Source organism: Danio rerio, chromosome 15, assembly GCF_049306965.1.
Source record: "Danio rerio strain Tuebingen ecotype United States chromosome 15, GRCz12tu, whole genome shotgun sequence".
NCBI lineage: Eukaryota > Metazoa > Chordata > Actinopteri > Cypriniformes > Danionidae > Danio > Danio rerio.
In genome coordinates this window covers 19,873,125-19,885,319 of record NC_133190.1, presented here as the reverse complement: position 1 = coordinate 19,885,319, position 12,195 = coordinate 19,873,125, and the positions used below count along the sequence as shown (strand labels likewise).

The 12,195-nt window shown below is 37.2% G+C and overlaps 1 protein-coding gene across 1 annotated transcript in view; it reads right to left on the bottom strand.

The window, feature by feature from the left end:
• snx19b (sorting nexin 19b) overlaps positions 1 to 11,526 on the bottom strand; it is a 46,806-nt gene extending 35,280 nt beyond the window's left edge. Inside the window, exons 1-9 of the mRNA XM_021472929.3 lie at positions 11,404 to 11,526; positions 8,300 to 9,899; positions 8,053 to 8,191; positions 7,877 to 7,977; positions 7,671 to 7,790; positions 6,445 to 6,566; positions 6,268 to 6,361; positions 3,941 to 4,127; positions 1,999 to 2,128 (exon numbers count right to left, since the gene is read on the bottom strand). Coding sequence (XP_021328604.2) covers positions 1,999 to 2,128; positions 3,941 to 4,127; positions 6,268 to 6,361; positions 6,445 to 6,566; positions 7,671 to 7,790; positions 7,877 to 7,977; positions 8,053 to 8,191; positions 8,300 to 9,880 — 2,474 coding nt within the window. The 5' untranslated portion in view covers positions 9,881 to 9,899; positions 11,404 to 11,526. The remainder of the gene's footprint in view (positions 1 to 1,998; positions 2,129 to 3,940; positions 4,128 to 6,267; positions 6,362 to 6,444; positions 6,567 to 7,670; positions 7,791 to 7,876; positions 7,978 to 8,052; positions 8,192 to 8,299; positions 9,900 to 11,403) is intronic.
• Positions 11,527 to 12,195: the final 669 nt, after the last annotated feature.

Sequence of the window (12,195 nt, the reverse complement as noted above, 5' to 3'; positions counted from 1 at the left end):
AAAGGTTTCATGAAACGCTTTGCTTAAGCCAATTGTCATGACATAAGTGTCGCAAATCCTGCCCCAGTTGATACAAATGCTGCATTTATCAAGATCTTTAATGCAGACACAATTTCACCCAATAAATCTGTACTAGTCACACTAGAAAAATTCAAGAAAAGTCCTATTTTTCCACTTCACACAATTATTTATGTCAAATTTAAAAATGTGGTCAGGGCCTGGCGATCTTCCCGAAAAAAAAAAGTAGTATCTAACAATACACAATTATACTCCATGATCTGACTTGCAATATTATTAAATTGTGATGCACTATAGATAGCAAACCTATGGACTGATTTTGCACATTTTAAAAACACAAGATTGACTTAATGCAGTGTTTCTCAACCATGTTCCTGGAGGAACACCAACACTGCATGTTTTGGATGTTTCCTTTGTTTGTCACACCCACTACAGGTATAGTCTGCTAATGAGCCGATGATGCAAATCAGGTGGGGTTTTTTTAAGGAGACATGGAAAATGTGCAGACCTGGTGGTCCTCCAGGAACGTGCTTGAGAAACACTGACTTAAAGGATCAGTCACCAAAAAAGAAAATAGCAACAAGCATATTAGGTTTTTCAACCAAATACCAAAGCTAACATACTGACACATTCTATACATATTTACCAGGTGTTTTTGTTTACTTAAGACATAACTGAGTAACATTGTATTTAGGCAAGTTCATATTGTATGCTTGCAAAAATGGACATTTTTGTGTGCTTAAGCCTAAGCTTAAGTATGCTTGTCCATTTGCCTGTCACAGAGGGACACAGAGTTAAAGAGCCCCTATTATGCATTAAAAAATGTCATATTTAGGTTTTGAGGGGCTCCAACAACAGACTGATGTGCATGCAAGGTCAAAAAGCACGTTCATGGTCTTATAATATGCATTTTTTTACCTAATTATTTGAGCGAATAATTTGTTGATTGGTTGATTGCATTCAGCGCAAGAGAGAAACGCCCACCGCGGCTATGAATAGCACACAGAGCATGTGAGAGTTCAATGCAGGAGTGCATTCAAGCAATGCAGTTAAACACCAGCATATTACTCTACTCTTAACCCAAGTTATATCAATGACACACATTCAGTATTAATCCACACAATGGCAAAAGTTAAACTATTTTCAAAATTGTCCACGCCGCGCGTGTAGGAACAGCTGACAAAGACAAATGGATCACGAGTTCAGAAACCCATTAAAATCAGTAAAAGAAGCACGCGTCACATTTTTAGTATGGTTTTGGACACAATATGTAAATAACTACATGAAGGTTTAACCAGAACAAGCACTGATCTATAACAGATTACAAGCCGCGCAGTGCGATTACAACTTATAACACACAATTAAACACAATTGAACGTTTAAGCAAAAGATCCGAACCCAACTTGATTCATTTATTCGACTCCAAGTCGACTATTTCATTAAAGAATCCATGGTTTTAAACTTGGTGTACTGTCAGATTTAAACCTCAGCTGGATGTTTTCATTTATTTAGTGCTGTGTTACACACCGCATGGAAAGTCATTTTCAAAATCCCATAATAGGGGCTCTTAAACACTAACAGTTCTCTTTCATCAAAATCAAAAATTAAACTCAGTTTTTAAATATTTGACCTAATGTTATACCACTAATGCTGCCTTATGTTGACTATCTTTTTAAATATGTTAGCAAACATAAAAATGCTTCTTTAAAATAGATCATATTTTAAACCTTAAAATTTAACCACCCCTAAATAAGATATAGTCCAGATCTCTGTTGGAAAAACACATTTCTTTCTACACAAGAGACAGCAGCTGTGTTGGACAATGATAGACAAATGAACGTGTTGAGCCTGTGCGCTAATAACTGCTAAAATCTATTTTACATATAAAAATGGACAACAGTTTACTTCAAACACCACTGCCGAAATGCTTAAGGGACTACAGTGAATAAGAACTACTTCCATCACTGGAGGTGAACGCACCTTTCTAGGAGGGTCCCAAACAGCATTCTGATGGTCTTCTGGATGTTTTCTGTGCAAAGCCAGCTCCACTGATTCTTCATTAGCATGCACAGGATATTCAGAGTCTGGTTAGATAGAGCCGTCTCCTCAGCTGTGCACAACACAGGTACAGGCGACAGAAAGACATGAGATCACAGCTGGAAATTACGATTACAGGTGTTGGTCAAAAAAGAAAACATGTTTGCAAAATAACTCCCAGAATAGCCAAATTGAGAGAACAGCATGTTCCATGTCCACAAATACAATTAAAATATAAAATATGAACACGCTCAGATTAAATAACTAACATGTTTTTATAATGTGGAACATGAAATGACTTGATTTTTTGGATAAAACAGATTCGAGAGCTGGTTTTCGTCAAAGCAAGTGACAACAACATTATGAAAATGCAATGCTGCCCTCTAGAGTTAACCAGTATAATATGATATAATATGATAAGATGATCACTTTTACTTTTTTATTGTGCTCAAAGAAGTGGTTCTTTAGCAAGGGAGTGGAGTATTCAAATATATTATATAATCAAATAAATATTAAAAGTATAATAACATTTTAAAAGTCTAACTATAAATGTTAAATCAAAATATTAAACGTTCTTCTCTATTGTTTTTACTGGAAAGCATTCAGCTGTTGAGACGTCTGGATTCACAAAATGAACTGTGGTGAATTAGTTAACTAAATAAAAACTTCAAGACAAACTTTGCCTTGGGAAAGATTGAAATGTAAAGCAGTTCATCAGATTATTCCTCTAAAATAAAATTTAACTTTAGTAGACACATTACAATAAAAAGAAAAGTCACCCTTTTAGAACATTCAGATCATTCCAAATCTGTAAATGACTTGATTTTGTTCTTCTAAAAAATGAAGAATAAAAATAGAACTTTTTAAAGAATGTTATGGGGTCTCGTTTCTGAATGTGGCATACGAACAAAACAGGGATGGAAATGTGCCGGGTGCGAATTACAGTTGGGTGGAATGACCCCCCTAATTAATGCTTGATCCCCCTGAAGGACATCAAAACAAGATGTATGGGGGGGTCAGCTCTTAATACCAAGAAATATTCCCCTCTGATATGTATTTTAATTAATAATGTTGATAATTAAAATTACAGATATAAATATACATTTGACCACCCCATAATGGTTCATCCCACTGTGAATACATAATCGAGCCAACTAGGCTTTGCGAGAATAAATTAATTTAACAGTCTGAAACTGGCAGATCTAGAGCACCTATAGACATAGTAAGTGTTTAAAAGAATGATTTCTCCTAAAATAGGTGTTTGTATCTACATATAACCTGAAAGTAAAGTCCAGTTAGATGCAGTTTGTATAGACAGACCTACAGTAACATCTGAAGTAGCTGATCAGAGGATACCGTAGGTCAGGATACACTAAATATCCCTCAAAATACTGAAAACCTGAATAAGTTTTATTAATAGACTAAATGTAATTAAAATACATACATAAATCACTAAAGCATGTATGACACAAACTAACCAATAAAATTGTTAGTTTTAACCCCCCCCCCCCCCCCCCAAATCTGATCGTCAATGTATATTATATAATGTAACTATAGACTTAACTGAACCACTTTAAATCTTCATATGAGCCATAATCATCATTTAAGTAAATACATTGTTATTTAATCTTGGTGTATGTTTATATTTAGGAAGATGCTAATTTTAGAAATCAGACCCCTGATCAAAAACTAAAACCAAACTAAGGTTAAATCTGGGGCTCTTTGTATGACTTGTACCGTACATTTATAGTTCATGTTTGAAACTCCATCCATTTGAATGAGACTTTAACACAAGAACAGCTGTGATTAGATCATTATATCGCTGATTTAACCTCAAGTGTTATTGTAATAATTATAATAATTTCTCTTACACAAAAGTATTTACCAGATTCACTGAAGGAAGGTGCATTCTCCAGCTGTGGTCTGGCACACATACAGGTTTTCAAATCCAATTTAGGTCCGGAGCCTACACTTTTCTCGGCATCAGCATCAAACCCTGGAGCTTTACCTTCAGAACGCTCCTTCTCTGAGATGAAGCTCTCCAGCTCGTTCAACAAGAAGCCATTGAAAACCTGCAAAAACAACGAATAACAGTTGCACAGTGAGCAGTGTCAACCAGGGTGGAATTAAGAATCAGTCCCCATGAAATCCAAATTTATGTTTTTTTGGAGTGTTAGTATCAATATGTGCTTTTGCACATTGAGACAATAATGTGTTCAATTCAAGAGATCACACTTAGCTGATTGATAAGGTAAATGCGTGTATGGCATGCTGTCCTAGGAGAGCTCAGAGGATCTTCGAGCCCAGGCTTCCTTCTCTTTAGTCGAAAGAGAAGGGAGTCTGAGCTCAGGTAGGTCTCAAGAACTAACCTGTATTAGGCAGGAAAAGAGGGGAAGGTGTCGGGGTGGATGGGGGGATTCTTCAAGATGAAGATGGCTAAGGTTAGTAAAACAGGCTATTTATGTGCGTTTGGATTCATCTGATTGATATATCATGCGAGACCAGCCATGGTCAATCGTAAGCATGTAATCCTGTCGAAACGATGTTTAAAAAAACTTCACTTATCAAAGATGTTCAATGGCTTGTGTCTAAACAAAGGCCATTGGATTAAGTGGGCACACCAATGCACAAAATGCCAGACATAAAAATGTCATTTTTAAAACAACAGCTTGGGCTTTTGTTGTTTTGTTTTGTTTTGTTTTGTTTTGTTTTGTTTTGTTTTGTTTTGTTTTGTTTTGTTTTGTTTTGTTTTGTTTTGTTTTGTTTTAATTTGTTTTGTTTTGTTTTTTGTTTTGCTTTGCTTTGCTTTGCTTTGCTTTGCTTTGTTTTGCTTTGTTTTGCTTTGCCTTGCTTTGCTTTGCTTTGCTTTGCTTTGTTTTGCTTTGCTTTGCTTTGCTTTGCGCGCCACATTAAAAAAACTGGTTAACCAATGAGACAGGTGCTTTTTTCACATGTTTTGAGTAGTTTCCGTAAACAACTACTGGGTGGCACTCAAGCAAAAGAATGGTGAGTTTAATTTAATTTAATTTTCTTTCATGGCTTGTAACTTGTTCCTGTAAATGTTTAACAAGCGGTCTCATTTATAAGCATGGTGTATGCACAAAACAGGGCCAGAAATGTGAGTATGACACCTCCCATGCAAAAGTTGTGATCAAAAAAATAATCTTGACAGCAATATGTTCGAAACTGTCTGTAAACTGTAAAAATATTCAATTTAAATATTGACTTAAACTAAACACTTTAAATCGTCATATGAGCCCTAATGATTAACAAATAAATAAACATTTATTCTGGTGTAGGTTCACTTTTAGGAAGGTTTCGAAGCAAATTTTATAAATCAGACCGCAGGTGTTTTTGTGCTGCAGTGGAAGAAGTTACGCAAAAGAGGAACAGCTTATGATATAAATACACAAGGAATAGCGTGAGGGTGACTACTTCTGTGCAATAAGCAAATGTCAGAAATTTAAAAATGAGCAGCGTCCCCTAAAATACTGGAGTATTTCTCTTTTTCATTAAGCTCCATCTAATGTCAGGGAGTGATTTTGCACATTCACTCTGCTCATCACTAATGAAAAAAAAAAATCACATGAATGTCAAAAACAGAGAGGAGAAGAGAGTTCAACATTTTTTTACGTCTTTTTTTTACGTTACCTAATACTTGAACTTCTCATCAAATCTGACCAATCAAATGCTCTCTAGTATCTAAAGAAAGATGCTATTGCAATGGTCTGCCAAAAGACTTGCAAATATATAGGAGATTCAAAAATAAATGTTACAAACACTTTCAGTTTTTTACATGGTTAATAGTACTATATGTGAGGGATAAATGATTTAGACAGTGTAAATACAATTTCTACGAAAGCCTGGTTTTGCATAAATGTCACAAAAACAACAGCAGCATGCACGTGGTTTGCTTCAACCCAGAGAGATGGCTGCACAGAGTAGATCTTATGCATGAGTTGGCATGGACCACAAAATATATCGGACTCAATTGTATTACACAGAATGCTGTATTTTAAAACAGAGAAATAACATACTCAGCATTGCTATTATGGAATGTAGCTGTCATGAGCACAATAGCTTAATGATTCTGACTGGCACAGCTGTGCTATAAATGATACGCTATTGGCTGTTTTATAAAAAGTAGGAGCCACTCTATGTCTTATGCCTTCATGTTTCAGTTGAAATTACGAAATGATCACTTCTACTTACAGTGCTGCTTTCATCAAAGCAGTAAACCACGTTGGGTTTCATGTCAGACACGCTGAGAGCAGGTGCGATTTTACTAGAGAACCTCATTCTAGACCTAGAATTGAACCCCAGAAAATTGTGCATTAGTCATATAGGAAATAATTTAAACTAATACAATTCAGGAAAACAGAAGCATACTTGGACTTCTTGTCAGTGGACAGTTTTCCATCAGGCTCTCCGTCAATGTCGTCAGTAGGGCTTTGTGGTTCTGAGCGAGGGAAGGCTGTCTTCAGAGTGTCCACTATAGCATTCACCACAATCTGCAAAGTCCCACAGTGAACGCAAGTCATAAAGGCATTCTAGTGAAGGGTTTCAGGCAAAACATACAGTGTGCAGTGCTTCCCACAGGTTTGAAATATACTTGCGGTGGTAGCCGGATTGAAAACACCATTTAATCACATCACATGAATAGTTAACTATATGGGACAAACAAAACATAATTTAATTTTTAACAATCATGTCATTTAGTATAAACTGTTTCTTTTCAATGGGTTAAAGTAAAAAGACTGTTGGAATAAAAAAAGACATCCACTATTTCTCTTACTTTTATGCTATTCAGGACCATGTGCACCCACTGATGGGTCAAATCTGCTTCTCTCGTTCTTTCAAACTCAAAGCAAACTTGAATGCCAAAGCATTTTAAATATGTAAATAAAATAGCCCATGTAATATATTAACATCATCAAATCAATAAAATAACCAGCAAATGAATGACAGAAAAATCAATAAAAACAGACTTTTTTTAAAGATTTCAAATTAAATTAAATGTTAAAAATGTTGGATTAAAACGTGTAGATTACTTAAATAAGGCAAATGTGTTGATTAACCATTACTAATGGTGTACATACATTTTTCAGTTAGTTTAGACCAGTCAATTCATATTATTTGAGTATATAGTAAAGCTTTTAGGAGTCATTTACATTAAAAAATTAAGTATTTTATGTTTTTCTCGCTCTCGCTGTTAGCTGCAAAGCCAAGTGAAATTAGGCTAAGGTAAAAAGGCAATGCAAAAATGCATACAGTTAACAAACAACAGCTTTAGAAAGCAAAAGCAGAATCCCGGACATTTTAGGAAACTTTTTAAATGCCAAAAAGGCACAACTTTGTGGGTCTGCAAAGCACGTGAGACTGTCTCTGAGAGTGTTGACAGTACACGCGGGCACAGAATGAAACGGTAATGTTTAAAGTGGATTTTCCACATCTTAATCAATCACGAAAGTTTACTTTTGTGATGATTTAGGATGATAATAATAGTAAATAAAAACGTGTCACCTAATATACTTGGGTGGCTGTCAATCTACCTAGGCAGCCCGCCCAAGTAAAGTCTATGTGTGGGAAGCACTGATGTGTGTGTACATATGTACCTTGTCTATGCGTGAGACAATGAAAGGTTTCTTAACAAACGCAATTCTTGCATCCGTGTTAAGAGCGAGGAACTCTTGCATTTCTTCACTGTTGGCTGTTTCAGGAATGGCACAAAGTTGCTATAATCAAATGGAATACCACTATTAAACATAGTCAGGGTTATGTAATGCATTTAGGAGAAAATGAATAAATCAAAAGAACTTACTCTGAGGAATGTTTCTAATAGACCTTTCCTGGCCTCCACTTTGTCACTGTCCATGTTTCCAAAAGGAAGTTCAGGAAAGATTTTCTTTGGCCCTTTCACATCTACATAATACAAAACACCACAACCAATAAAACACTGTTTTGGAAAGACTGACAGGACAAATGTGCTCGGCTTACTTTTAAGAATTTTGCGTAATTCTGGTTTCTCCTCCAAACGGGTCTGAAGGTTGAGGAATTCGCTGTAGCGTCGGTTCACAGTGTGATAAGCCAAAGGCTGCAACGATTCTGGATTCTCTGAGTCCATGGCTGTTTCATACTGCACAACAAACACATCACCATCATCAAGTTATCGAACATCTTTTTTTTATGGCATACCCAAGTTTTTTTTACTTTACTCTTCAGGAAAAAAAGACACATATTTCACCTTTACAGTGTAGAGAGTGTAGGGATGGGATCCAGTGCCTCTGTGTTCCTTGGCAGTGATGGTACCAGTGATGCGGAGGTTCTGGATAATAACCGGACCCTCTGGACTACTGAGGGGCTCAAAGTTGAAAGGTGCCAGAGACGCCATCCCACCTGGTGAAGTGACCTGGATGGGTGTATTCAAAGCCAGGTCACCAGGATTTAACAGGCCTGGCTGGTCTATACTCGAGTTGCACTTCTCCGATGGCTGGAGAGTACAAAAACTTGATGCCTCTTCCTCTGGGACACTGGCAGAATGTGCTGCTGATGGCTCCTTCTCTGCTGTATTGGTGTAAGTTGGAAGGTCATCCTCAAGGTCTAACAAAGGGTCAACTGGAGTGACGCATTCGGTGAGTCTTTCTGAAAGGGTTTCCTCTGTACCAATTAGAACCAATGATTCCAAGGAGCCCCGCTTGAAGTCCGTCAGAGGAGATTCCAAATCGGAGTCGGTTTCTTGGTAGAATGGATTTGGCTTGCTTAGTCGCAGGTAATCCCTGGGACTAAAACCCAACGGGAATGGTTTGGTTGTCCGAGATTCATCTTCTTCCAGGTTGTGTGGAGAAAAAAGTTCTGCGGAATCAATGACATCATAAGCCGCAAGTTCTGGCGTTGAGGCCTCTGTTATGTTGGGTGTGTCTGGGGTAACTTTTAGGGTCAGAACGCAAGGAACCGCAAGTTCTTGCTGTGCATTTTCTTGAGCAGATACAACCTGTGGTGGAGATTGAATTTCTACTGGTTCTGGTTCTGAACCAGGTTCACTGGATTGGGTGAAAATGCTTACAATTAAAAGATTTAGCCAATCTGGATCAGATAGTTTTGCAATTAAAGGCAGAATAACATTGCATGTTATAAGTTCGCCCACCACAAATCGACCTGTTCGTGTTTCTAAATGTGGAGGAGGTACAAGAACATGTAGAAGGAGATCTACAATGGCCCGTACATAGTTTACTTCGACAGCAGCGCTCTGAAGAGCGGGATGAGGAGGACAGAGTTTGCTGTATGTCCCCCAGAGATCTCCATCTTTGTCAACCTCTTGTTTTCCACTGGCACTCAAGAAGCCCTGAAGATGGCATCCAGAGAGATCAAGCACCCTCTGGGACAAAGTTTTCCTGTCAACCCTTGATGCTCGACCCTTCAGCTCCATGGCCATAGAGATCATGGCATTGTGAACCTCATCCTCAAACTCTTGCTCATCGGAAACAGTACTGTACCATGATGTGACAAAGTCGCGTACGATTTTATCGACTGTCTTTTGGATTTCATCTTCCAATTGTTGTTCACTCTCAGCACTATCTTGGATCTCCTCCAGCTTAATAAAGCGCTCCAGATGAACAACACTGTCTGAGACTAGGACAGCCTGAGAACCCAGCCAACCACCTAAGACCACTAAGAGGCTTGTGAAAACACAGAGGAGCCAAACGTTGACCAGAAGGTGGAACAAGACCATCCAGGCCAACAGCGCCCCAAAACCAAGCAGCCTCTTCTGGACCAATAACTCAGACAAGCCCCAGGGACTTGCATTGAGATGCTCAGGCTGAGACATTGCAGATGTTTACATTCTCCTGTCAATGAAAATTATGAAGCAGAGCAATTATTTTAAAACCCGGAAACATAAAAGCCCTAATGCATTGATCACAAAGTTAACTTTTCTTTTATGCTTAAGGCCCCAATACAAAGACAGCAAAGTTCAGGGGGTGTTTTTCTTAATTTTTGTGACCAGTAGTATACATCCCAACCCTGCCAGTAAAAGAGTACAAGTTTGAGATAATTATTGGTATTGATAACTTAGAACTTCAGGGGAAATGTTTTCTATTTAGAAATATACACCAAAAATATTAATGAAATATTAAACACATTTTCAATATTGTCCATAGTGTATGTGTGTGAATGAGAGTGTTGTTTCCCAGAGATGGGTTGCGGCTGGAAGGGCACTGCGTAAAACATATGCTGGATAAGTTGGCGGTTCATTCCGCCATGGCGACCCCAGATTAATAAAAGGACTAAGCCGAAAAGCAAATGAATGAATGAATAAATGAATGAATAAATAAATAAACACTTTTTTAAATCTAATGATGACAGGTCCAACATGAAAATAAAGAATATCCCTAAATAAAATGCAAAACGTAACAAACATTGTACTTTCATGATTCCAATGATACTGTGACTCATGTTTCAGTCTGCATCCGTGTAGTTGTGTGTAGTATTGCGCTCATATAAATTATGAAAAAGTATTACTGTAAACTAATGATAGACCATAATATGAAGATAGACTTTTTATTTTGTCTATATGATATATACTATCATATTGCACGGCCCTAATTAAAAAAAATTTAATTTCTATCATAATTTACTAATCTTGCCTGTCAAGAAAATACACCAAAGAGTACTATCCAATAAAACAAATCTGATGATCATGTAGTGTATAAAAAAGATCTGAGACTATAATCATTCAGCTATTGAATGGAAAGTAAATCATGATTATAGTCCTTTTGTGCCAACTTTTAGTTTAATTTTGCTGGTAATATTAACCTATTTAATAATGAAAAAAATAATAAATAAACCCTGATTTTTAATAGAAATGGTCATATATTTATTGTTTCTGCTATGAATATTGACAATATAGTCTCCTGTGTCGTCAAAATAGGAAATCATACACAATATCCAGACCTGAAGGAATGCAACATTAAAAAAGGGACTAAGCCGACAAGAAAGTGAATGAATGAATCAATCAATGAATCAATGAATGCATTTAATGTTACTGTTATCGTGACAGCTGTTTGTAAGGTGGGCGTCTAATTAATAATCAGTCAACAGTTATCGATTTGACACAAAATTACTCGAATGCTGTATAAACATACGATCGAAATCAGAAAAACATACAAAAGAAAGATCAAGCTTAATATAAAGTCTAGTTTTGTTTACAGTTATGATGACATCACTTGGGCGTTATGTGTATAATAATGACGTTGTGTATGTTTTGATGGGTATCAAGCTAGCGTTTCGAGCTCTTTAAAAGAACAAGTCATGTGTTTCAACGTAAAACAATGATGATTGAAATGATCTTACCTTAACAACATGGGTGCTGGAAATAATGTGCAAATTTGGAGCCAAACCAATTCATGTTGAAAAGCCGACTCTCACACGGCCTCGCAATGTTTTGACAGCTTCTTCCTCTGCATCTCCGCCTCTGATGATGAGTTGATGAACTCGGGGTTTTGTCGCCCTCTGGAGGCCATACGCCCAAACCCGCAGCCCCAACACTATACTGCAGGTCTCAGTCATTGTTCTCTTTTATTGCTGTTTTATTTTTACCACGCATTAAAGAGAATGGGAGAGGGTTACATCACTTATTGTGTCTCACGGCAGAAAGTTATATGCTACGGTAAACAGAATTACAAAATAAACCATCACGGAAGCTCTACTGTTTTCCTCGAGGCTGCGCGCGTCACGATCAACTTAAAGGGGCAGTTCACTAAAAACGGAAAATTCTGTCATCATTTTCTCACCTTCACTTGTTCCAAGCCTGTATCAGTTTCTTTTTTATCTGTTGAACACAGGAGAAGATATTTTGTAGAATGTTTATGAAGATTTGGAATCACGTGAGGATAAGCCTACACTTGAGTGCATTTTATTTACAGGTGAACTATCCTTTCAAACAATAAAAACAACTTAACGTAATGGTTTCTAGTGCATTTTGGGACATATTCCATTTGAATTTATTAGATTTAATGTGACATAAATAGAAGGCTGCAGGGGTGGCGCAGTAGGTGCTGTTGCCTCACAGCAAGAAGGTCGCTAGTTTGAGCCTTAGCTGGGTCAGTTGGCGTTTCTGTGTGGAGTTTGCATGTTCTCCCTGCG